The sequence below is a fragment of the Ptychodera flava genome, chromosome 16, assembly GCF_041260155.1.
Source record: "Ptychodera flava strain L36383 chromosome 16, AS_Pfla_20210202, whole genome shotgun sequence".
Taxonomy (NCBI): Eukaryota; Metazoa; Hemichordata; class Enteropneusta; family Ptychoderidae; genus Ptychodera; species Ptychodera flava.
Genome location: NC_091943.1, coordinates 9,996,784 through 10,021,942, shown reverse-complemented (window position 1 = coordinate 10,021,942; position 25,159 = coordinate 9,996,784). Strand labels below are relative to the sequence as shown.

The window sequence follows — 25,159 nt, the reverse complement described above, 5'->3', positions numbered from 1 at the left end:
ACATCATTACAAACTATAGCTTTGGGATATGAGCTGCAGGTGAGGCCCCTATTTTATTTTAGGTTTAAACTTCAGTGCACTATCTTTGATTCCATCAATTGTTAAGGTAATGTGATCAGCAGCTAATGGACGAGGAGCACACTTGGCAACACTTGGATATGCTGTCGTACCAGAAGTATCAAAGTCATCCATCGGCAGATGGAAATAATCCAATTCTCTCCCATTGACCACACCTGAGGAGAACAAGATGAATAATATTTGACAGTCAATGTCAGACATAATATACCTGTATCAACCATGGCCGTAAAACAGCAATGTATTATATCTCTTTAAAGTGTCTGTGACCATTGTTGTATGGTAAAAGACATAAACTGTGCAAAAGCAGTTGCTTCGGGCAGACCATGTTATTCAGAATGGCTTTGTGAAAAAAATATGTCCATGAAGCAGTACATTAAATACTGATGGTTATATCATTTATCATCAGTTTTTGGCTCTTGATTTCAATCCCATTCTCACCAGTGCTGTTAGAAAATAGGTACACAAATTAAAATCTAAATTCAATGAATGAAATAGTAGATTTGGAAAATCCATTGGCTCTATGACATTCTGAATATTAGGTATATATCATGTTAAATATTACCTGTATTTCATTGCAATCAAACAAAAGACTTGTTATACCTCCATTGGAATAGTATTGTGATGGTGAAAATTCAGGAATATTGCATCATTAAAAGTGATTTTTCAAAAGAAACATAAGAAAATTATCTTATTCTACCTGGAGTTGTATGGGTGTAATTCAGAAAATAACAGACGAAGGCAATAGGAAAAGCCATTCTATCAATGTTCTCATTATTTTTGACAGGATGTTCCCATAATGCATCACTGAGAATTTTACATAGACATGAATGATAGAAGTAAATGTGAATGAAGATATTGCAAGGAATAAACTGACCAAACATGAAAGCTTTCAGAAAAGCAGTTTCAGGCTGGAAGATCTTTTGACCAAAAATGAGTCAGAGTATTCAAAATTCCCTCAAAAAAGCAAAATTTTACACCAATTTGAACAAAAGTGAAATCGAGCCTCCTACAAACATGTATCTCATATCAATTGAAATCCATCACTTACAATAATCATTACATGAAACTTTAAAAATCCATAGAAGGCAATTATCTGGGTTATCTTTTGTTCAGTAGTGACTATAGTTTCATTGTTACAGGCTCTAAAAATAAGGTCATAGACAGAATGATGGAGAGACTGAGAGGTAAAGTGAGCAACTAGATTGATGCAATCAAAGACTGACAGAACCATGAATCATTGACCTGCTGGCGTGTTTTTGGCACAGATTGGCCGATAAAATGGATATCACCCTACCATGAATCATGGACCTGCTTGTATAGGAGCCAATAAAATAGATATCACCTTACCATGAATAATTGACCTGCTTGTGTGTCTTTGACACATACTGAGTAGGGGCTAATAAAATAGATACTGGTACATGTATCACCCAACCATGAATCATTGACCTGCTTGTGTTTTGGGCACATAGGAGCCAATAAAATCTGTATCAGCCTACCATGAATCATTGACCTGTTTGTGTTTTTGGCACATAGGAGCCAATAAAATCTGTATCAGCCTACCATGAATCATTGACCTGCTTGTGTTTTTGGCACATAGGAGCCAATAAAATCTGTATCAGCCTACCATGAATCATTGACTTTCTTGTGTTTTTGGCACATAGAAGAAATAAAAACAGATATCACCCTTCTCCATAAGACACACATTTAAGTGAAAGACTCATGGGCAATATGATGGTCAAAGATTGCCTACACTAAAATGGATAGAATTATGTAAAATTTGTTTTTCTTTATTCTCATACAAATATTTCCTTTACGCTGACAGTTATGAAAACAGGGATGTCCTCCTAGGAACGACAAATCTTACCATCATCTACAGCTGATCCATTCTGGCAGATGCTGATGTAGAAATCTGATTCACAGTTTACGTCATACCATTTGCCATCTTCAGCTACATCCATAATCACACAGTCCTCTGTATTGCCATGATTGTCTGGTTGAAAGGCTTGCCAGTTTGCAAATGCCAGCTGTGATTTATCATCCCATGAAAAGGTATTTTCACTTGCACGTTTCAGGCCTGAAATTGAAATACAGTTGACATCCACCATTATACAGATGCTTTAACTACTCTCTGTTAGAGACATTAATAACAGAAAGGTTAAACACAGGGCAAAATAATGTTGCCATTGGCTAACTATACAACACTGTCACATCCTGAGATGCCTGCAAGCTGCACATCCTGAGATGCCAACAGGTTGTACATCCTGAGATGCCTGCAGGCTGCACATCCTGAGATGCCAACAGGCTGCACATCCTGAGATGCCTACAGGCTGCACATCCTGAGATGCCAACAGGCTGCACATCCTGAGATACCAACAGGCTGCACATCCTGAGATACCTACAGGCTGCACATCCTGAGATGCCTGCAGGCTGCACATCCTGAGATACCTGCAGGCTGCACATCCTGAGATGCCAACAGGTTGCACATCCTGAGATGACTATAGGTTGTACATCCTGAGATGCCTGGCTGCACATCCTGAGATGACTATAGGTTGTACATCCTGAGATACCTACAGGCTGTACATCCTGAGATGCCTACAGGCTGCACATCCTGAGATGTCTACAGGCTGCACATCCTGAGATGCCTATAGGTTGTACATCCTGAGATACCTACAGGCTGCACATCCTGAGATGCCTACAGGCTGCACATCCTGAGATGCCTACAGGCTGCACATCCTGAGATGCCTACAGGCTGCACATCCTGAGATACCTACAGGCTGCACATCCTGAGATGACTATAGGTTGTACATCCTGAGATACCTACAGGCTGCACATCCTGAGATGACTATAGGTTGTACATCCTGAGATACCTACAGGCTGCACATCCTGAGATGCCTACAGGCTGCACATCCTGAGATACCTACAGACTGCACATCCTGAGATGCCTACAGACTGCACATGCTGAGATGCCTACAGGCTGTACATCCTGAGATGTCTACAGGCAACATACCCTAGGATGTCTACGGCCTGCAAAGTCTGAGATACCTGCAGGCTGCACATTCTGAGATCCCACATCCTGAACATCCTAAAGACACATTTTTAATGTGAAGTAGCACTACAAACAATCTTGTCAATGGCCTTTATGCATTACAGAAATCATTCATTTTCAAAAGCCAACATGATTAGGACTTGCTGACTTACCTAATAAAATTTTGGCTGTTGGGTGATATTTCTTCAGATAAACTAATAGTTCATCTGCAATTTGCCTGTTATTGATTTTAACCAATTGTCCATTGCTGTAACCACTTTCTGTCTCACAGTACTCTTTAGCTTCATTATAGCTTGTTTCTACTTCAATAACACGATGACAAAGACCCCCAGCATCAAAAGAATCATCCAAAGCTGAACATCTTCTTTCTGTTTTAAGGAAAGTTTACAACAATTAATTAAGATTACATGTGATTAGTAGAAAATATTGATTCCAAAACATCCAGGACCATCATACAACTATGAAGTTTTCATTAGCTACATATGTCACTATCAGTGTGATGTACAATTACTATTTATGTCTAACTGTGAACATTTTTGCCAAAAACCTTGATGCCAGAGGCCAGAAAGTTAAACGAATGAAACCACGAAGTTGACAGGGGAAGTGTAAAAGTTTGACATGTAGACAAAAAGTTTCAACTTTCTCATCATGGTCTCTCACTTGTATCTTTAGTGGTTCATGGGAAGATACCAGATCTTAACAAAATTACATTATCATTTGGCACTCCCACTTTATAACATTTTTAAAACACATTTTTTAATGCCAACGGTCTATATTTGACATGGCGACTGCATGCAGATCTCAAGATATCGATAAAAACATGTCATTTCCCAAGCGTATTTTTCACATCCCAAAGTTTTACGATCGTTTCTGATTATGACCTGAAATCCCCCAACGGTATGTTGTTGTGCTGATTGACGATATTCTAGGGAGTCCATAATAAGTTTAAACGACGCAATTAATTTACTTCCCACTGCAAAGACTTCATATATAGCATTATGCCTTTACCTCGGGCGAGTTTTTTTAAAACTTCTCCTTAATTTTTGTCGTTTTCATTATTCTCAATCAGTTGTATTATATCTTTAACCGATACCACATAGATATCAGTTTTTATCATCTGTAAAATATTAGCTGTCTCTGATGACTACATTTTGTCATCTGTCAGTGCTGAGACAGCCTGTCGGCTGAAACTAAGTTCTGTTTCATAAAATGTTTCCAATTTGAATATGCAAGAAAATGTACAGTTCAGATTTATAACACTGATATCATCTCCTACCGCGTCAAGGTAGTTTTTGCCATATTCAGTTTCAAAATGTTGAAATCCTGTCAATGGCCATTGCCACTGTATTGTATTGCATTGTCGACTCAAGTCGGTTATCTGTGCAGTGCGCTCTTAGCAAGGCAAAGATGTGTTATACTTAGGTGTGCCGACCACAATTGTCCAGGGTGTTTCCGTGATGAAATGTTATTTTTTTTTTCAAGTCAAATGTACTCTAAATATTTAGACAGTTTTCCTGTAGAAAGGGTTAATCTGTGTGCGACCAGAATTATTGAGTCACAGACCATCGATACATCGATAATCAATGGGTAAGAATGCCGAGGCGCTCCCAATAGTTTTCCTAGCGGCTATACTAGTCACCTATGCGAATTCTTGTGGAATCAGTAAACTTTCTTTTTCGTTTTTTTTGCCGAGTCAGTAAGACTCGACTTTCTCCCAAGGGGCATGACCAATCACCGACGCGAGTGGTACTATGGCGTACAGCAGCATCAGTGTAGACTGGTAACTTAGTTGACAATGGCCCCAGTGCCGAACGTTCGATGTTTGGAAGGTGAATTTAGGTGGGCCACCGGAATTCAAACTTTAACTTTTTTGAGGACATGTTTTGATCGATATCTCGCAACCTGCGCGCAGACCGTTGGCATTAAAAAATTTGTTTTTAAAATGTTACCAAGTGGGAGTGCCACTTTAACAGTTACATCTTACATCATCAAAAATTTGTAAGCCATGTGACCAGAGCCTTTGGGGAAAAGGAATATTTTGGCCAAAAATGGAATAAAATTAGCCAATAAAATCTGCATATGCCAATCCCTTGTACATAATAGGCCTGTTCCCTTTGATGTCAAGATTCCACATCTACAAGTAGTTTAGGCCAGTGTCCTGTGAGTAAATATTACCAGGTAACAGTCCAAGAACCTATTAGTTAATATCAAGTTACTCTCTACCTGCTGAGTGAAAAAGAAACTCCTAGGGAAAATCAAATTAATTGTAATTTTCTGTAGAAGTAATTGCACTTGTTGTGGGGTACAGTGAATGGGCAGGAAATATGATAAGAAAAAGGTACTGTTCAATCTTACTTTTGAGATACACTGTGTCGATATATGTTATTATGTTTACCGTAATTTTGATTTTGAGTGTTCAAACTGACTTCACCACAAATTTTAGTCCTCAGACATTTAAGGCGCTAATTAAGACTGGAGCATCAACGCATTCAGTGTTTTCCCGATGTTTCTCTTACAAGGGGGGGATGTCACCCCTGATTGAAAATTAAGTTGGAGTTTGGTCCTGATTGAGGGGGACTATAATAAATTTATGCAAATTTAAGTTATGCAAATTAAGATATTTACACCAGTATTAGGGTTATAACATTAGTCAAAACCCAAATAAAAGACATTCATGCTATGTTATTTTTTTCTGGCCAGTAAAATTCAATAAATTAGAAGCCTTCACAAATCATTCATGCTTAATTCATTTCAGTTCCAACGTAGTTTTGTAATCTGGAGGCAAACTCTAGTTGATAGTCTTTCAGCTGTATCACACCATTCTGTAGATAGAAAGCTTGTATGACTACGTACAGTGGATTACATCAACTGTATGATGTTACATCATACACAGTACAGTGTTCGCGTTTATGCAAAAAAAATGCGTAATTATGCACTGGAATTGACTCTCTATGCATTTTTCTCATTGCTATGCATTTTCGATATGCAAAGGAAAACAGTAAAATGTTTCCGAAAGCATTCCCTGTGACTGAGCTCTTGTGACAACCAGACGAGATGAGTGCCCGCTTGACATTAAATTTGTTGCAACATTTCTGTCAATCACTCATTTTGTGTGGAAAGTTTCGGATTCTCTAGGCATTGTCTGAAATATCGGCATCGTAGTTCAAAGGCAAGTTATCATGTCAGTTGTGCCTATGAAGTACGTTGCTAATTTTCAGGCGAGCGATAGTTTCTGAAATTTCAGACACAAAGTGAGTGACTGACAGAAATGTTGCAACAAAATTAAATGCCGACGGTGCATGATCATCGCATCTCGCTGTCCCAAAATTTGATCAAACCACACATCAGCATTGCATCGAAGCAAACGACTCTATTTTCTTTCACAAGTCCGTGAAAAAAGTGATTCAGAGGGTCAATCGAAAGACACTACTGCGCAACACAATATGGAGAACACAGAGAAGGGCAGTGAAATTGAACCCATGTCGGAATCCACGACGTATTGCCCTGTTGTCGCCGATACAACAACAGGGGATCAGCGCCGCAATGAAGCCGTGAGCTGTGATGATGATGCACCGGTTACCAAAAAATCCTGTCCACAACCACACACATATGTCTGCACCTCTTCGGTCATTAGCAGTATTTACATTTCATGCAATAAAACCGAGAAAAAAATCAGTGATACCACTAAAAATTTTACATACCAAAAATGTTTCACGTCAACTTTCTAAAATTTTGTATAAACTTTAACTCAAACTTTTGCAAAGAGCTAGCTAAACTTTCTGATGCTTGTCTTGTCATTTGCTCCAGATTAGATCAAGTACACTACACCTATCCTGAAACAACTTCACTGGCTGTTGGATAATCTACAGAGAACAGTTCAAAATCTTGCTTTTGACAAATAAAACCATTACAACTTAGCTCTGCCATACATCACTGCACCCATTGAAAAAAGCCAACCACACCTCTTTGCTCCAGTTCTAGACTGAAACAGTTGCTCCAGTTCTAGACTGACACTGCAAATCTCGAGGGCACAGTTCAAGTTGTACGGAAACTGGTCATATGTGTACTCTGCTTCAGTCTTATTGGAACCTACTACCCCATGAAGGGTGAGCTGCTTCAACTGTCCTCATGGGAAATTACAGTGCTTGATGCTAAAAGTAGAGCTAACAAAACCACTTACACAAATTACTTCAAGTACAAAGAAATTATATTCATGTAGACAAAAAGCTTCAACTGTCTCATCATCAAGGTCTCTAATTTTCATTTTTAGTGGTTCATGCATGAAACTCATGATGGTTTACGTTGAACTGTTGGCAATACAGAAACTATTCAGTCTTAATTGAGAAATTGACGATGCTGTCAGGCATTATTATCATGTAGGCGATGATATCAGTCAAAAACAAAGAAATCAACTCTGCAAAAGTTGAAAAAGTGTCTGGAAGGAGGCCAGGTCACAAAATAACTCCACATATCCACACAGATCCAGCCTGCTAACTGTCCAGAATGGATCTGGTGATATTTTGACTACATCTGAACTCCTTTTCAACAGTTTTCAGAGAGTTGATTTCTTGATCTTGACTGATATTACCGCTACACAATAGTGTCACCTGACAGTGTTGGCAACAGTGTCTTCAGTTCCCGTATTGCCATTCGTTCAACACAAACCACCGTAGGTAATAGATATAATTTTACTTTGTACTGGAAGTAATTGGCATTATTATTTATAACGCTCTACTATTAGCATCAAGCACTGTATTACATTTATATTAAAGAAACCACCCCAGTCAGCAGCATTTGATTGCAGGTTCCTTCATACTACAAGGAATATATCTTAATTGCCATGTTATTTTGAAATCAAGCACAGTGACACCACTTTATGAATAATTTTTCCATCTCTGTGTCTAAAATCAACAATTTCAACACAGTGGTGTCATTAAAAGGAAGAATAAAAAAAAATGAAATTTTTGATTCAGAAATAATGACAGAAAATACACCCGTTGGGGCTTTAAAAAGTAAAATTGATAATCCTCGTAAAGATGACTAGATTCATGCACTGCAGACATCACAAAATTAGTGAAATTAGTAACAAGATACAAATAATACTGTAGATTACAGTCGTCTGACAACTTATAGGAATTTATGACCATGTTAAGTTTTTAAATTGTAATATGAATGATCGGCATGTCTGTAGTGTAGATTTTGAATACTTTACTGTGTGCCGACTTTCCTTTGTGTAGCTGTCATGAATGGATCATCACAACATTTCATCTTTTGTCCGTTCACTCACGATCCAAAAGAAAGTTACAATAGCAGTCATATTGATTCCACAAACACCACCTGGTGCCCCTGTCATTTCAAGTAATCATCATTACACTTGTTTTTCAGATGCCCAGTCAACTGTAAAAGCATTAATTTCCAGTTCTCGTGTTGAGACAAAAAGCAATAGAAGCTTACATTTCAGACTTGTCTCATTTCCTGTCAGCAGTACATCTTGCAAACTGGTTTAAACACTTGTCTACTCCAACAGACAAAAGAAAAGTTCACTTTATACCATAAGTATTAAATTTAGAAAATTCCAGAATTCATTCGAATTTTTTGAATATGTGGAGAAGATTTGGCATTGAAAGCTAAATTTACTCTTCATAAATTAATTGCAATATTTCATCAAGACATCGTGCGTCATTATGGTATTATTCCAAGAATGTAATTGAAACAAAAATTACAAGATTATGTAATTTTTGTGCAGTGATGTAAAACTCTTGCTGATCAAAAAATATCCAGCTTTTACTTTTCACTCACAAGCTTTAATAATTCCCAAAGTCTTGACTGTACTTAAAACACCTGAAATTTCATCAAACGATTGCATGTTGAGAATAATACTTTATGAGAACTAAAGTTGATATTAGGTACATCTTCAAATATTCAACAATTCTGTATTGATCAGAGAATTTTTGGAAATCCATTTAGAAGGTATTACGGTACATGTAATATCAGCCTACATAATTCCTAGATATTTAAAAAAAAAAACATGTCAAGCAACAGTGACACCAGGTTTTTTATTTTTTGGGGCCATTTTTGTATGTTTGGAACCACGAACATACCAGTATAAAATCTATCATGCTATAGAAACTGATGACTAACCATAACAGGTGACCTAGTGGCTGATACAGCTCTGCTGTCTTATGGTGTAGTTCTGGTGCTGTTTCACTATCTCTCAGTTATAGCGGGGTTCTGGTTCTGTTCCTTATACACCTATCTCTAAGTTATAGTTTCGGTTGTGTTTCATTTGATCTATCTCTCAGTTATAGTTCTGGTTCTGTTTCATATACAGCTCTACTTCTAAGTTATAGTTCTGGTTCTGTTTTATACACACATGTTATAATTCTGGTTCTGTTTCATTTTCCACCTCTGTTTCTAAGCTATAGTTCTGGTACTGTTTCATATTGCACCTCCAACTAAGTTATACTTCTGGTTCTCTTTCATATACACCATTATATTGAAAGTTGTGGTTCTTGTTCTATTTTATGTGCAATTCTATCTTTGATTTATACCGCTAGCTCAGTCCAAATCCCAGAAGGCTCAGATGTTGACTTTATATTGAAATAATCAAACTGATCATAGATGAAGTGGTTTCAAGTATATAATACGAACCTGTTATTGAGCACGATCACGACTTACTTACCTCGATTGCAAATAAATCCATATTCAGAGTCACAAGGTTCCACACTCAATTGGCCATCATTTGTATCAATAGTACTGCAGTCACCATTTCCAAGCCACAGACTGTCAAAATGTGAGGGCTGATCTAGTAGCACTTCGTCCATCAGAAACTGGTGCATTGAAGAGTTACTATCAACACTTAGGAGTTCATCATAACCATGGTTCTGACAGAATGTGGTGGCTTCTGATTGGCTCAATGGAGGAACATCATTGATAGCAAGACACTTGCCATCATTGAAATATTCACCTTCATCACACCTGTGATCTGACAAAGAAATTCACTTTGTTGACATCAATGGTCTTTGCTGGCAATCTGTCTGTCTGTCTGTCTATCTGCCCCTCTCTCATATATATATATATATATATATATATATATATATATATATATATATATATATATTTGCAGTGTATATACCGGTATAAAACAAGAAGTACTTCAAGTACAAAAGAATATGTGATAAGTTTCATACATCTTGCAATCAGATATACAATCTGGTTTTTATCTCCTCTGTCTAATTTATATGGTAGGGATGTACTGTCGTATTATACTCTTGTCTTAGGTAGTGTTGAAGTTCAACAAATGATATTTGTTTTGTGGTGACAGTTTTGCACAAAACTAGCATGCATCAGTATGATGGCAACTGCAAAACAAACATTAAATGAAATTTGGTACCAAGTTTTTGAGAAGTAAAAGAGAACACAGAAATAGCATGGGAGGTACATGATAAAATTCTGCAATGGTTTTAACATCTCCAGGGATTGGTACTGTACTGTCTCCTGTATGAGACAGATATCTCAATCATGGCTGTTGACCATATGGTACTTGTTATTCCCCTACTTTCCAACATTTACAACACGTATCACTTTGAGCTTTAATTTGAGCGCTGAGTGTTGACAAATTACTGGTATAGTCTTATTGAGAAGACCTTATATGTATCACTATGAGCTAGACTTTTGACCACCTACTGGTTGTAATATCATTTTCACATGGAAAGTAAGGTGCCAGTAAATTTTGAGAACCAAACTTTGCCCAATGCATTTCACAATTAAATCATGCTAATTTCACTTTCAAGGTTTACTAATACCTAGAAACCTGAAGTTTTGCATGAACTTAACACATGGAGTGGTCAATTACAACCCTCCAAGTTGAACTCAATGAATATTTATACAAAAAGAGTCCATTCATATCTGTGTTGCCTCTGAAAATATGTACTCTGTTTGATGACATTATACCGGTAGACACACCCCAAGTAGGAATAATTATTAAACTTACTGATTTCACATATGTATCGTTCAGTGGATGTACATGCAACTTTGCCCCATCGGCCTCCATACCCGCTTTGCATGGCAACACAGTCATAAGAATCCACATCGACTGGTTGTCCATTTTCTTCATCCCAAAATAATTTCCACGTTGCATCATTATCATCATCCCACAGATATACGCCTTGTGCCTTGTAAGGAAATTTCAGAAGTGAGATCGTGTCAGTTGGGATTCCATTTGGAAAAAAACAAAGCTTTCAACCCAGAACGAACACATCTGCCAGATCTGGTTATCAGATGTAAACAAAGTTTTGGCATTGACCAAAAAGCTATCATTGCACCTTCCTTAAATCTAATGTGAACATCTCCAAGTTTTGTTACTTTATATCTTCTCATCTTGCTGATGGCAACTTAAATGTTCCATACCAAAATTACCTCTAACTCCTTTTCCAAAAATTTTCCACACTATAAAGTAAAATTAGTACTTAAAATTAGTACTCGCTATCGCTCGTGCATATATGTCGTAAACTGGTCAAAATCTCATGGTATACCATCGCTGGGTGTGTTTCATCGCTTTATTATTTCATCAAAGAAAGCTACAACTCAAATTTCAAAGGTATCTCATGCATAGATCATGATGTTTTGATCAAAATTGAGAACACAGGCCCCCGAAATTTAAATCATACAGATTTTGCTGTGACAGTTACGTCAACATAACTGAGTGAAGTCACCCAAAGAGTGAACACACCATATTTCAATTATCAGAAAGTGTTAAAAGTCCTGAAAAAGACAAATTCACAATGTTATAATTATTTTCTGAAATCTGAAGTACATGTATAAAATGTGAGAGTATGGCGATATAGTTGATGATTAAACTTATTTATTAATACCTATTTTGAAACTGATATCACTATAAGGGTCTGCCGAATTATTTTTCATTTTATAGTGGCATATAGGAGTAAACTGGAGATTTTAAACTTACATATTTATCTCGTAATGCAATCCAGTAGTTATACTCTTCACCACCGGTCAGTTCTTCTAGTTGTTTGGCAAGATAATGAAATTCTGCATCAGTATCAATTCTGACCAAAGATCCTGACATACTTTGACAGTCATCCCAGGCAGAATCAAATGTCTGCTGGTCATCCTCAAAACAGTACGATGAACCCATAAAGGAGTGCCATGTGTCAGGACACAGGGAGCCTGTAAAGGAAAATTAATATACAGATTTCAATGCGTTCTTACAAAGTTGAGAATTCATCACCAATGCAGGAAGAAAAGACTCAAAAAGGCTATCAATGTTCAAATATATCTACAAAACACTTCAGTTATAATTCTCTAACACCATAGACTTACCAGGTATGATGTACAAAAAATGTTATTTCATCATGTCAGCAGTGAATTTCTAAAACTTAATGTGGTTATACCACAATAGTTTAGTCTTAAAAATAAGATAGGATGCACCATTTTAATAATAATTCCAAAACAGAAAGTAAAGTTCGTCATGCAATCAAAGAACAAGTACTCTTAGTAACTAGCAAAAGAAAATAAATACAACTTGTTTATTGTGGAGATTAATAAAATGTACTTTAGAAAAGAACATGCAGAGACAAATAAAATTTGTCAACTATTGTTATATTGATGCAAATATTCTGAAAATAATTGGAGTTTTTAACAAGTTTGAAATGAAGGCTCTATCTTCCTGCATGGTAAAAGTTTTTATGTCCTGGCTACAATGTGGTCCTGAAACTTCCCGTTTAATTCCTCATACAGTTGGTTGAAATTAAGGCCAAGTTATAGGAAAAACCGATTTTTGGAAGGTTCAGCAAAACATTTGTCACGTGACTGTTGTTTTCCTTTGATGTGGATTCACATCTGTTACTCTTATATATCGGAGTATTATTGAACCACTTCTGACTTATTGCAATATCTGCTACTTTTCGTTGCTCTCTACCGTAAATCGCAATAAGTTGTTAAAAATCTCGCAAACTGCTGCTAAGATAATTGGTAGAACCCACTCCGTCCCTTTCAGTGCTCACGGATAGTGCAATACTGCGCAAAGCACGATCAATCACTGCTGACGTAAACCATCCTTTGTATTCCTCTTTTGAATTATTGCCTTCAGGAAGGAGATTTCGCTGCTTGAAGTGTAACAAATTAAGGTACAGAAAGAGCTTTGTCCCAACAGCCATTAAGAGACTCAATCTATGAAGTGTATTTTTTTTCCCGTGTGTTTTCTGACTTAGTTTGTGTTTTGTTTTGTTTTTGTTTTTTATGTCTGTCAGGTCGTTATTTTTATCCTCTGAGCTGTAAGGTGATTATCCTTTTTAGGACAATAAAGTATAATAATAATAAATAATGACTGTATACTATGCAGGGTCAGATTTCCAAATATCAGGGCTTTCAGAAAATATATACTTCATTGGGGTTTCGGACTTCTTTAACTGAGAAAAAAATAAAAATCTGAAAGTGTCTATAGGGTATGTAGCTACCTTAAGGTTTTACTGTTTACTTTGACATTAAACTTGATCTGAAGTTATGGACATTTACTCGGTTTGCTTCCTTATAAAATTTATTGAGATGAAAATAAATGTGTAATCTGTATTTTTATGGAAAACTGTGGTGAGAGTTGTACATACAGCTAATTTGCAATGGTTTTGGCCTTTGGTTGGGAGGAGACCATCAGCCCTCTCCCAAATACCTATCCACCTACTGCTAAATACTACCAGGACCCCTGTTTTATTTACTTTGATACCCCCACCCCCATCCCCCACCCCCATTCAATACTCAGTAACACCCCAATTCAGTACATGGATGTTAGGTTGTATTAAATTTATTGTTATCATTCTCAGTATATCAGTATATAATCATTTCGACTTTATTAAATGTCTACTAAAATAGACAAAAAACAGACTTCAGGACAATAGCACAAACAGATAGTTGACGTCAGTCAAAACATCACACTCTGCCTATAATCCCTCTGGGAAAAACTTGAACACGATCCACTTTTGTAATTAAGTGGAATGGTATTTCCCTTTATGGATGACATCCCAAGGGACTTTGCAGATCACGTTTATCCAGGTACTGTACTTTCAATGAGTAATTAATAATGTCTTCATCCCTGTACATTCAATGAACGCCATTACTTATGATGGTATATCCCATCTCTGCCATTAAAATTTAGCATAAAGACAATACTGCAATTTGCTATTGATACAATCAAATGTGCCTGATATGTATAGCCATACTTATAAGAACTTTATCAAGTCTCAAATGACTGTTTGATGACATTTGATTGCACAGTTTACAAGTTCTATACGTTATTAATACATCATGTAAGTTTATAAGTTTTATTAACATTTGCGGTATCATCCAAATGGTTGTTAAAAAAGAAAGCTATCAAAAATGTTTTTTCATTCAATTTTGTTCAATTCAATTCAATTCATTGCCAAAGCTACAACTCTGACATGCCTGAACTAGCTTTGTTTGAATTGCTGTACCTTACATAAGCAAAGACACAGAATGCTACTGCAAATACCTGCTTCTGCATATCTGTGTATAATCAAATATCAAAGTCAGATTTGGCCTGTAACTCATACAACAGATATAATCATAATTTTCTTCCACTCCTTGGACATGCTGAAACCAGTATAGCTAAAATGTACATGGCACAGTTGAAATCGAAGTGAATATCAATGCCAATAGCCCTCTCACACTTCTCAACCTGTTTTCTTTCATCAAACTCATTTACAGTGACCATCAATCAGATACAATGTGATGTGACTTTTATTCATGATCTGTTCAATCATAGCTGCCATGGTGCAGAATTGCCTTTGTGTATTTCTTTGACCGAATAAAAAGTAAAAGTTCTTCAGGGGACATACAATTGTATGCATCTTCCATTCTATTTGGCAACATTTGTACATGACTTCCATGTATAAGCACAGGGGACAGAAAAAAGTCCCCTGGGGTGGGGAGGGAGGGTTTTTTGTGCAACGGTTTACCTTATTTGATTTTATTAATTTTAACTGTGATATTTCAAATAAAGAGTTCAACCCCAAACCGTCTGACTACTTTCTTTATTACTACAAGTAATTTTATTAATTTTGACTGTGGTATTTCAAATAAAGATTTCGACTCCACACCGTCTGACTGCTTTATATATTACCTACAAGTCCTTATCGCCTCTCCAACTTGTGTATACACCACTATAATTGCTCCGAAAACATTGCCAACTTGCTAATCCCCTGTCCGTATCAGCGGATTAAGTGATTAAGTCGACCCGACAGCCGGTCATACAGGTAGTAAAATAAGGACTTGTAAAAACAAGCAAGCTTAAAATCTAGAAAAAAGGGTCCCACCTAAAAACAGCAAAGAAAGTATTTAAAAAAAATCTCACTAAAAATGATAAAAAATAAAAATGCAGGCAAAATTATATCCAAGTCAGTAGTAACATTGACGAAAAATAACAGTTTTAAGAGACTTCTTAAAAAGAATGAATTTCTTAATCATCCGAAGCTCGGGCAGCAAACTATTCCACAGTCTAGGGGCATACACGCTAAAAGCTCTGTCACCATATGCTCTAGAAAGTTGTTTCCCGTGATCTTTGACAGAAAAGGGATTCAATCTTACACCGACACTCCTTCTTGTATTATGCACTGGATGATCAATTGTTACTAGTTCTGATAAGTAATTTGGAACTAATTCACCTTGATGGACAATTTCATGTATATCAAACACTGGTAAAATGTGGTATTCCTGCATCAATGGAAGTTTGTTCAAATATATTTTACAGAATTTTTAAGTTTTTCAGCTGATATAAAGTTGACTAACAATTACAACACAATGTGCTCTGCACAACAGGTAGCAATTAACTTTCTAAGAATGACCAACAATTATATCATTTCAACAATTATATCAAAACATGCTGTTTACTAATACATCTTGAATGCACAGACAAAATGATGGCTGGAGACATTCAAGTGTTCACAACAATACCATGCAGTGAATATAGATATTCTAGTAATGACATCATGTATATCAAACACTGGTAAAATGTGGTATTGCTAGTTGCCTCATTCATATTATTATAATGTATGCTTAGCCAAGCAAGTGCATGGTTGACAGTTTTGCACTTGAATTTTTGAACTTGAATTTTTGGTACACAGACTGTCAAATGTTTCACCGAACATTTATCTTGTCTGGCTGCAAGAGCAATTGAGGTTGTGCACAGCTGACCGGTATTCAAGCAAATTCCATGCAAAACTTTTCTGTTTAGTAGAGCATACTGAACAACTCAGACTTTGTAAAGTGCCATATTGAACACAACTGCATTTTGGAGTTTGGCTACAGAAATCCATGGATTGATTGATTGCTTGATTTCATCAAAAGTGTCTATGCATATCAAATTAATAGCAAAAAACTACAAAAGGAGCAACTTTCTCCCTTAGGGATAATTCTTTGAATTCTGATGAGTTGGTGATATCTTAGTGTGGTCTTGCTGTCTTTTAACCCTTTGAGCGCCAAAGTCAATTTTTGTCGCCCATAAAAAATATACCTGAGTCAATTTTTTTCAGATTTTGCCAAAATTTTGATAAAAAACTGTAGCAAATGAAATGTGATGTCCATTTGGTCCAAAAATATCAAAAAAATATCAAAAATATTAAAAGAGCATCACTACATGTACATGTACATACAACTCAACCAAGGTACATCTATGTCATATAGATCTCACTGAATGTGTTTTGAAATACCACAGAATCATGCATAAATTGCATTTCAGTAGAAAAGTTGTTGTTGCCATTCTCAAATGTCTATGGTGCAGCCATTCTCAAATGTCTACGGCATGGCCATTCTCAAAGGTCGATGGTGTGGCCAATAATGTCAAAACAGATGAAGATCATAGATTAAAGAAATACTCAACACGGGTTATAAAGGGAAATATGTGAAGTTCTGAACCTTCTTTGTTTGAAATATTCTTTCATATTTCAGATACAAAAATCATCATAAAAACTTAAGCACTTTTCAAATTGTTTTGTTTTGGAAATTAGAAAGTTGTGAACTTGTGGAGTAATAATTTTAAACATTGCTTACCAAGACATTTATCATCATGCCCAAACAGAATCACTGCAACAAGCATACACCAACCAGCTGCTGAAAACTCCATCTTTGTTAAAACATCTCAACAATTGCATGGAATGAATCCAACCAGAAGTGAGTATCTCCAGCTTCTGATCCCTAACTGCATGTTCATGGTGTGTGAAGTGTCAAAGATATGCCATGGCACGGCCATTTCTGATTGGTGGATGATTGTTGCCTGGCAACCCAACAGTTTCAGCCCACGGAAGAGGAGCAATTTTGGTATTTGGCTTTATTGTTGCTATGACAACACAAGCAACATTTTATTATCAATTGCCAGCCAATATCGTTGATTAGAATTCAATAATTCATTGTATAATCAGTCTTATTCTCTTAAACAGCGTGGTTGAATGCCTATATTCAAAGAATTTTTCACAGGCAGTCCCCAGATGAATTGCTAATGAAAGCAGAGTGGCTTTATTGGACTTTTAAAAAACATCAACTAGGTGAAAAGGCAAACAACAACTAGTGAATGTCCTAACCTGAAACTAAATATTGAAATACGCATAACAGAATGTCTCACGTATGTTGCAAAGACAGACACAAGTCAAGGCAATGTTATGATGTTTTTATTTATCAAGCCGACTTGCACTTAATCAAGTTGCAAATATGAAATGTAGAACCCATTGGGTGTTTGTGGCTGATTTCAGGCATGTTCCAAATAAATTTTTAAAAAATAGGAAAAAATAATTATTGAAAAAACGTCCCTAGATTTATTTAGTTTTATCAATATTTATACAGTCTGTGTTTGACAGTTCATGCTATTGAAGGAATTGGAAAGGCTCTTAAAACTTTGTCAAACATTAATAAAACCTGAATGCTGATATATCAAGCCATCTATAAATCCTACATTAAAAGTCAGTCTTTAATGACTGAAAACAACTATTTCTTGATTAGGAGCGACACAATTTCATCCACTCAGACACACACAGGCATTTTTTTTCATTTGATTATATTTTCACAGATACACAAAAAGGATTTTCTTAAATTTTGTTCAAACGAATGATAAATAATCATCGTGAGGCAGCCACAGATGATGTAGGAAGTTGCTAGGTGTATCCTACTTCACTTAATCATGAGAAAAATTATTAAGTTAGGAAATGTTTGGTCAAAATTAATGAAATAGCAAGTCAATTTGTCTTTTTCATTCGTGTGGTTTACAAGTGTAAATACTTGGTGCATACAGGTCCATGTTACCATGAAACTTATCTGGGTTTGAATAATTCAGTATAGGGGTGGCTTCTTTGTAATATTTAATTTATGGGATTCAGAACAAATAAGTATGGTTGCAATATCTGGGATTATGTCAGACACTAAACTGCTGAAAGAAGGTACTTTTCCAAGATACACTTTTCATCTTATTTACTGCTATTTCAATTCCAATAAAATACATATCTTGTTAATAATGTATATTGATTCCCTGAAACTGTGTGTATAGTGAAAGAGTTGTTCTTCAAAGAGTAAGTATGGCTAGTTAATTGCCATGTGAATTAACTAATATGGCTTGCTATATATACAGTTAATATATATAGTTTGTTTCTGATCAAATTACAACAATTATAAAAAATTTTGAATTTTGTTGCATTTAGAACAAACTATGGCATGCTACATAGCCAGGTGATTTGCAATATAAATACACTCATGAATAACATCACGCCAATGTATAATCAACAATCCATATATTGTGCAGTTTGTTTCTGATCAAATTACAACAATTATAAAAAAATTTGAATTTTGTTTCATTTAGAACTAAATAGTTACAATGTATAGTCCCAGCTATCTTACAACAGTGGTCCTGGATCCTTATTTCCTTTATTCATTTGTCACTATTTGTGACACATGTCTTTATGAAGTTGGAAATCTTTCAGGATGGCCTGAACAAAAAATGGCAAAAATAGCTGCAAAATATACAAATCAAGATTTCATCATAATTTGAACATATCACAATAAAATCATCCCTAAGAACATGTCTACAAAATGTCAAAGCTATCAGAGTAGTTTTTTAGATACAGAAACAATTTTTGGACCAAAGATGGCAAAATTGCATCAAAATGCAAAATTGTATATTTCATCTTAAAATGAACATATCACATTTTGCATATTAAAGGAATTTGCTTGGCTGTTTTGAAGAAGAAGCTTGGAATGAAAAAAGTTGATGGATGCCTTTTGCCTCTGTATATCCCACCTATCATATAAGCTCGAAGTCACCAAAGCGAAGCCAATAAAAAGAGTCAGTTTCTGCATTGCTTCTATCAGACAAAGTACCATTTAGCATGCTCAGTGTATGTGATCAGTAAACAGAAAGCTCCTGTGAATATTTTGCTCAACTACTTGCAAGGAAAAATATCACACAAAAATGCCCACACATGCGACTAAAATAGCTGAGCAAACTAATTTCTCTTGTGTGCAGCAGGCTTTAAGGTAGAATGAGCTTTGGGGACAGATATTCAGACTCTCAAACTTTTGTCATTCTTGTTTGGCCTAACACTTATGGGGGACTCATTTTAAGCTCATGGAGTAAAATATAGATTTCACCAGCTTATTTGTTGGAAAATCTTAATGTAATTTTCTTCACAGAGTATTAACACTGGGATGACAGCCATTTTAAATTTCAGGTGTCAGTAAATATTGGGTTATTTGTGTCTCTTGTACCAAATTTTATGTGGTGAATTTTGTTGTTGATTCGAAAGGCAATAATTCACTTTCCTTGTGGAAAATTTGAGCAGCAGTCTAAAAGTTTTTCAATTTTGAAGTGCATACTACCTTAAAAATTATCATTTATTGACCAAGATTGTACATTTGAGATTAAGTTCTAGTCAAAAAATCATCAGAATAGTTATAATATTTGCTGCTTTCATATTTAATATTTTTAAGGCAGCATAATCGTCTCGGATGTAATTTGTTAATTCAACAAATTCCTTGAAAATAATGTATGCCAAATGCTAAAATTTTGTAGGAGCATATTAATATTATGACATTGAGGGAGTACTGTATTTATAGGGACAAAAGACCCTTACTCATCACGGTGATAGTGCATCTGTTCAAATTCACTCATCCTTGAAGTCTTTGAGTAGGTCATCAGCCAAATTGACGTCTGGTACTTATGCATAGAGTGTAAATTTATAATAATGGGATTAACACTGGGAGCAATTTGAAAAGTTTGAGAGTGGAACATGATCTAATCATCAGGCCCTGGCCTGTACTTTTCCCTGCACAGAATTTATCTTTTTCATTTACTAAGATCTTTGTGTATGCAAAAGATACATGTACAATGCTTCTTCAAATGTTCAAACACAATTGTTTTGTAAATGACTTCTCAAAAACACTATTGACATGGTTGTTTAACTGTTTGAATGAAATATGATTTGATCTGTGATATCTGAGCAACATTGTCTACACGTAGATATTTCGATTAAGATCAGCTTTCATAAAATAGTTCAGAGTATATTTTGCAGTTTAAGTGCTGGATAAATAGTGTCCATTCTGTTAAAGTGGCATACCAATATACAAGAGTGTCTGAAGATTCACTATCTTTGTGTTTGTAATTTTTGTTGTTTATATTGTGTGATGTAACCTAGTAACAGGTTGTTCAAACGCAGCTCCATCTGTCATCTTGTACATTTCAATCGGCAATACCATCACTCTTGCTTAATAATTGCTGTTCATTTTCATTTTCATGCTTCAGAGTTAAAGATACATGTACCAACAGATCTGTACCAATATAGAGAATTCAGAGGCATGTGGCACTCTGACTGTCTTGTGGGTATTGCAAAAGTAAATCAATTTAATCTGGCCAAAAACCGACCTGAAAATACATGCATGCTTACACACATGGAATATGTGTGCAATGCACTGAGAATCATTGTGAGGCTTGTCTTTTCCGTGAATTTTTTAAGCCCTCCATAAATTTTTGAAGCCTTTGTTCGCACATGATAGAAATTTGTACCTTTTAAATTCCTAAATTGTTATTGATGCTGCCATAATTACACTAGCACTCTTTGTCGGCCATATCCTGATTAAACTGTAAAAGGTACGAGTGAGTAATCGAGCCGAAACAAATGAGCAATATTCCCAGAGAGATATGAATTGAGTTCAATAATTGGGATGCTACAGAATGACAGGAAACTGGTGCTAAGAACTAGACAAATAGAATGAGAAAAGTAGAAGCAAGATAAATAGAATGAGAAAAGTTCAACACTTGGTACAAGTCATCATTGATGACACAGTCCCCTCTTGATGCTTGTCTGATGAAATGAGAACATACCTATGAAATGAGAATATGTACAGTGTGTGCATGGAAGTGTCAAGTCAAAGTGTTTGTTCTGTTGTCTGAGCTGTAATCTGTCGGAATTAGAATTATGCTAGTGTAAAAGCGGCAAAAGTGTTTTGAAGTGCACATACAGTACATGTACAATAATTGTCATCAAGGTCGCCAAACAGGGACATATGTGGATGACACATGCAGAAGTTATGTTTAAGTGTGAATACAGTTTAAAGATCAGATACCTACAAGTACACACAAATCTTTTCTGTCTTTTCACATAGAGTTTATCTTAGAGCATGTTTCCTACATCACCAATCAGAAAAATATAGTCTGTGTAGTTGTGCAGTTCCTTGCAGGTATCTTTAATATGTGGGAATATGGCAATGCTATAAGAATATTTGTCATGCATGTGTTTGTCCCATACAAATCCAAGTTCCTGAATATTTTTTTGACCCTTGATAAATAGTCACAGATATAACCACTGTTTACCGGATCAGTGGTTTAAGTGCCAGGTCCTGGATTTTGTTTCAATATCACCACCTGCAGTAAGTAATAATTTCATGTAGGTACATCAAGTGTAACATCACGATAAAGTAAAGCATAGACAGTGGAGGGGGGAGATTAAAGAGAACTATAATGAAAATGGGTGAGAAGATGTATGCATGGAAATGTTTACTGTGGAATGTTTTCTTTAGGTATGAGTGCTTGTGGCTGATATTTTTGATTAGCCTTCCAAATGTTCAATGTTACCTGCAGATCAGTTCAGGAGAAAACTGACACTTGTGGGGCGATTCCTAACTTGACAGAAGCATTACGAACACTATGGCAATGACATTAATGTTGTTATTTTAACATTTCTTTATCTGCAGGCATTATTCAGAAATGAATGAATGTCTTTGAAAGCTGGTGCAAAAACAATGATGCAAAACACAGATGAATGAATACAAGCGTGATGTCTACTAAGGCATTAATATATTTTTAGAATTCACATACATCATTGCAAGCATTAGATCATCACTTGGCTGGGGGGAGGGGGTAGGGGAGTCAGAATGAGAATGTGTATGTTATTTTGCCTTCCAAAATTTAACATCTTCATTTTCAGGAATTGGAAGAGCACATTAATCTTTCAGGACAAATTTGTGTGTGTCTATGTAACTTTCTTCCAAATGTCATCACGTCATTCTAGTAGAACACTGAAAAGCTTGCACCTTTCAATTTTGCAAAGTCATCACGATCAAATTTTGATTAAATGAGAAAATAAAAATATACAATGTATAATTAATTATTATACATCTACCACTGAGAACAATAGAATTTTGCATGCACTACAAAGCCGTACAGAACGCCTGTTCCAGAATATTCACTGTTTCAAGGTGCTCCACCCGGTTGCATCTGCACGTTCACTGTTGAACAGTTTCAAGGGACCCTTTGGACGATTGCAGCAATATGTCTCGCACTGTGTACGTGTAGTGCACACAGGCTATCTAGAAGCTTGTCCAAGATAGCATTCCACACTTGCACGATAAATCAGAAGAAAATTGTTGACATTTCACGAAAACGGTCAATACTGAGTCAATTTGATGACCCAGTCAGAAATGAAAGATGTATAATAATAAGGTTGTCATAAAAATATTGCATAGAATGCACTTAAACATTGGTGCTGCACATTGCCCTCCGCTTTGTTGGGTGATACACTGCACCAATGTACTCATACATCCTTTGCATCTTTTCCTAATAACCTCATCATATTCTACAGGCATATTGACCTTACACTGACGAATGAATACCCATGAAATATTTGAAGTTAGTTTTCCATTTCAATCAAACGTTAACTTTGAATTACTCCACAAATATTTAATGACCAGAACTGAAAGCAGTGGAGTTGCTTTATTACCAAGGCTTTACACAGGTCTCTGAAGTAAATACCTCATCCTGGATTACAATGTTTGGATCTGTGTTCATAACCTCAAATATTAAACATGAGTAGTAATTAGGGTGTGACACAACAGACTGTCGATGACAGATCCTGCTTCACTGCATATACAACAAAGTCAACCTTAGATGAGTATCCATGGAGATGCAGTAATTCCATCAATAAGCACCTACTGTACTCATCAGAGATGTCACAACATCCTCTCACACCACACCAACTATCAAAGACAAGGACATTTCCCTGCCAAGTTCATCATGTTGGTGTCACAAAAGGCACAAGTCACCCTTTCCCTGCCAAGTTCATTACGTTCTGAATGTAGCCTGGAGAGACTGCTAAATTATATAGGCATGCAGAGTCAAACTATTGGAAGACCCTTAAAAACATACCTATTCATAAACAGAAGCATTTTTCCTGGGTTGACTTGCTGTGACATGCCATGTACATCAAGGCTGTGGTTCTGACTGACTTGATAGCTTTGTGTCACAAGCAATCTTCTGAGCACCTTTACTTTTATGACATCACATAATTTTGGGCGGATTAACCTGAAATGGGTCAAAAGCATAGCATATAGATTGGCAACTTGTTATTTATTTATTTTTACTTTCAAAGATTTTTAAAATCACAAAATGTGAACAGAACTTCAATGAATTGGTTGTATGGAGACTGCATTTGTGAAGTGGCTGGGGCAAAAGAGAAATAGATTCGCTTTTATACTCCATTCTGTGAATCTAAAATTCATCAGTCAAAACTCCCATCAACCATACAGTCTGGCTTTGAACCCAAGAATCATACATCTCCTTATACTGCTTATTCACACAACACCGGGACCATATACTCAAAGTCACTTAAAATTCAAGCACTTTTAACTTTGGAGAAACCTAATAAAATTTTAGTGGCCCATTAGTACCACTTATGTATATATACAGTAAAATGCTTGAAAAGAGAAATTGACAGCCTTTTTTGATACAGATAAAGCTAGCATCCCTTTCCAGCATAGCACATAAATGATTGACTTATTAATACTGATATTCATTGTACAGTTGCAGGGGCAATACTAGTGTGTATGATTACAAGGTCAATACACTCAAAGACACTAAAATTCAAGGACTTTTAAGGACTTTTCAGCAATTTTCAAGGACTTTTTAAGGTCTAGAATACTATTTTCCAGATGTCATTTCTACAATATATCATACTTGTGTATCATATTCCATTTCATTTTTACATTATCATTACTGATCTGGCAATTTTTGGGAATTGTTTGCAGAATAGCAATTTTACAGAACTTTCAAAACTCAGATTTATTTTTAAGGACTTCCTAGAAAGCTTTAAAATTTAGACTTTCCAGTCGTGAGTGTACAGAACCTGAATTACAGTGATTACAGGTTAACTCACAAGCAAAATCTTTATGGCTTCATTTGGAGTCAGCTTCTCTCAAACTTTCTAAAGTTCTACAAAAAATTATTATACTGTGAAAGAAAAAGTCATTCTTGGTTGTAGTTAGTTGTTACAATTCTGTGAGTCAAACCTATGATGTAGAACTAGCATGAGTATCATATCTTGACCATAACCATGGTTAAAAACTTACTGTACTAGGGTAACCGTGCCGTAACTGATCTCTTCATGCCATGCAGGCTAAACACAAAACAACTGATTGTCCTATTTGATGTCAGAACATTTAATTACACAGCAATGTTTTAAGAAGATGTTTTCCCAGCAT

At 35.9% G+C, this 25,159-nt stretch overlaps 1 protein-coding gene across 2 annotated transcripts in view; it reads right to left on the bottom strand.

Annotated features, from left to right (window-relative positions):
* Positions 1–48: 48 nt before the first annotated feature.
* LOC139152775 (macrophage mannose receptor 1-like) overlaps positions 49–25,159 on the bottom strand; it is a 26,977-nt gene continuing 1,866 nt past the window's right edge. The window contains exons 2-8 of one of the 2 annotated variants that reach the window (XM_070726106.1): positions 23,829–23,984; positions 12,090–12,310; positions 11,118–11,298; positions 9,807–10,109; positions 3,277–3,492; positions 1,943–2,152; positions 49–233 (exon numbers count right to left, since the gene is read on the bottom strand). In XM_070726106.1, the coding sequence (XP_070582207.1) occupies positions 49–233; positions 1,943–2,152; positions 3,277–3,492; positions 9,807–10,109; positions 11,118–11,298; positions 12,090–12,278 (1,284 nt within the window). In that variant the 5' untranslated portion in view covers positions 12,279–12,310; positions 23,829–23,984. Of the gene's footprint in view, positions 234–1,942; positions 2,153–3,276; positions 3,493–9,806; positions 10,110–11,117; positions 11,299–12,089; positions 12,311–17,200; positions 18,726–23,828; positions 23,985–25,159 lie in introns of those variants that run through there. The other variant, XM_070726105.1, reaches the window with a different exon arrangement.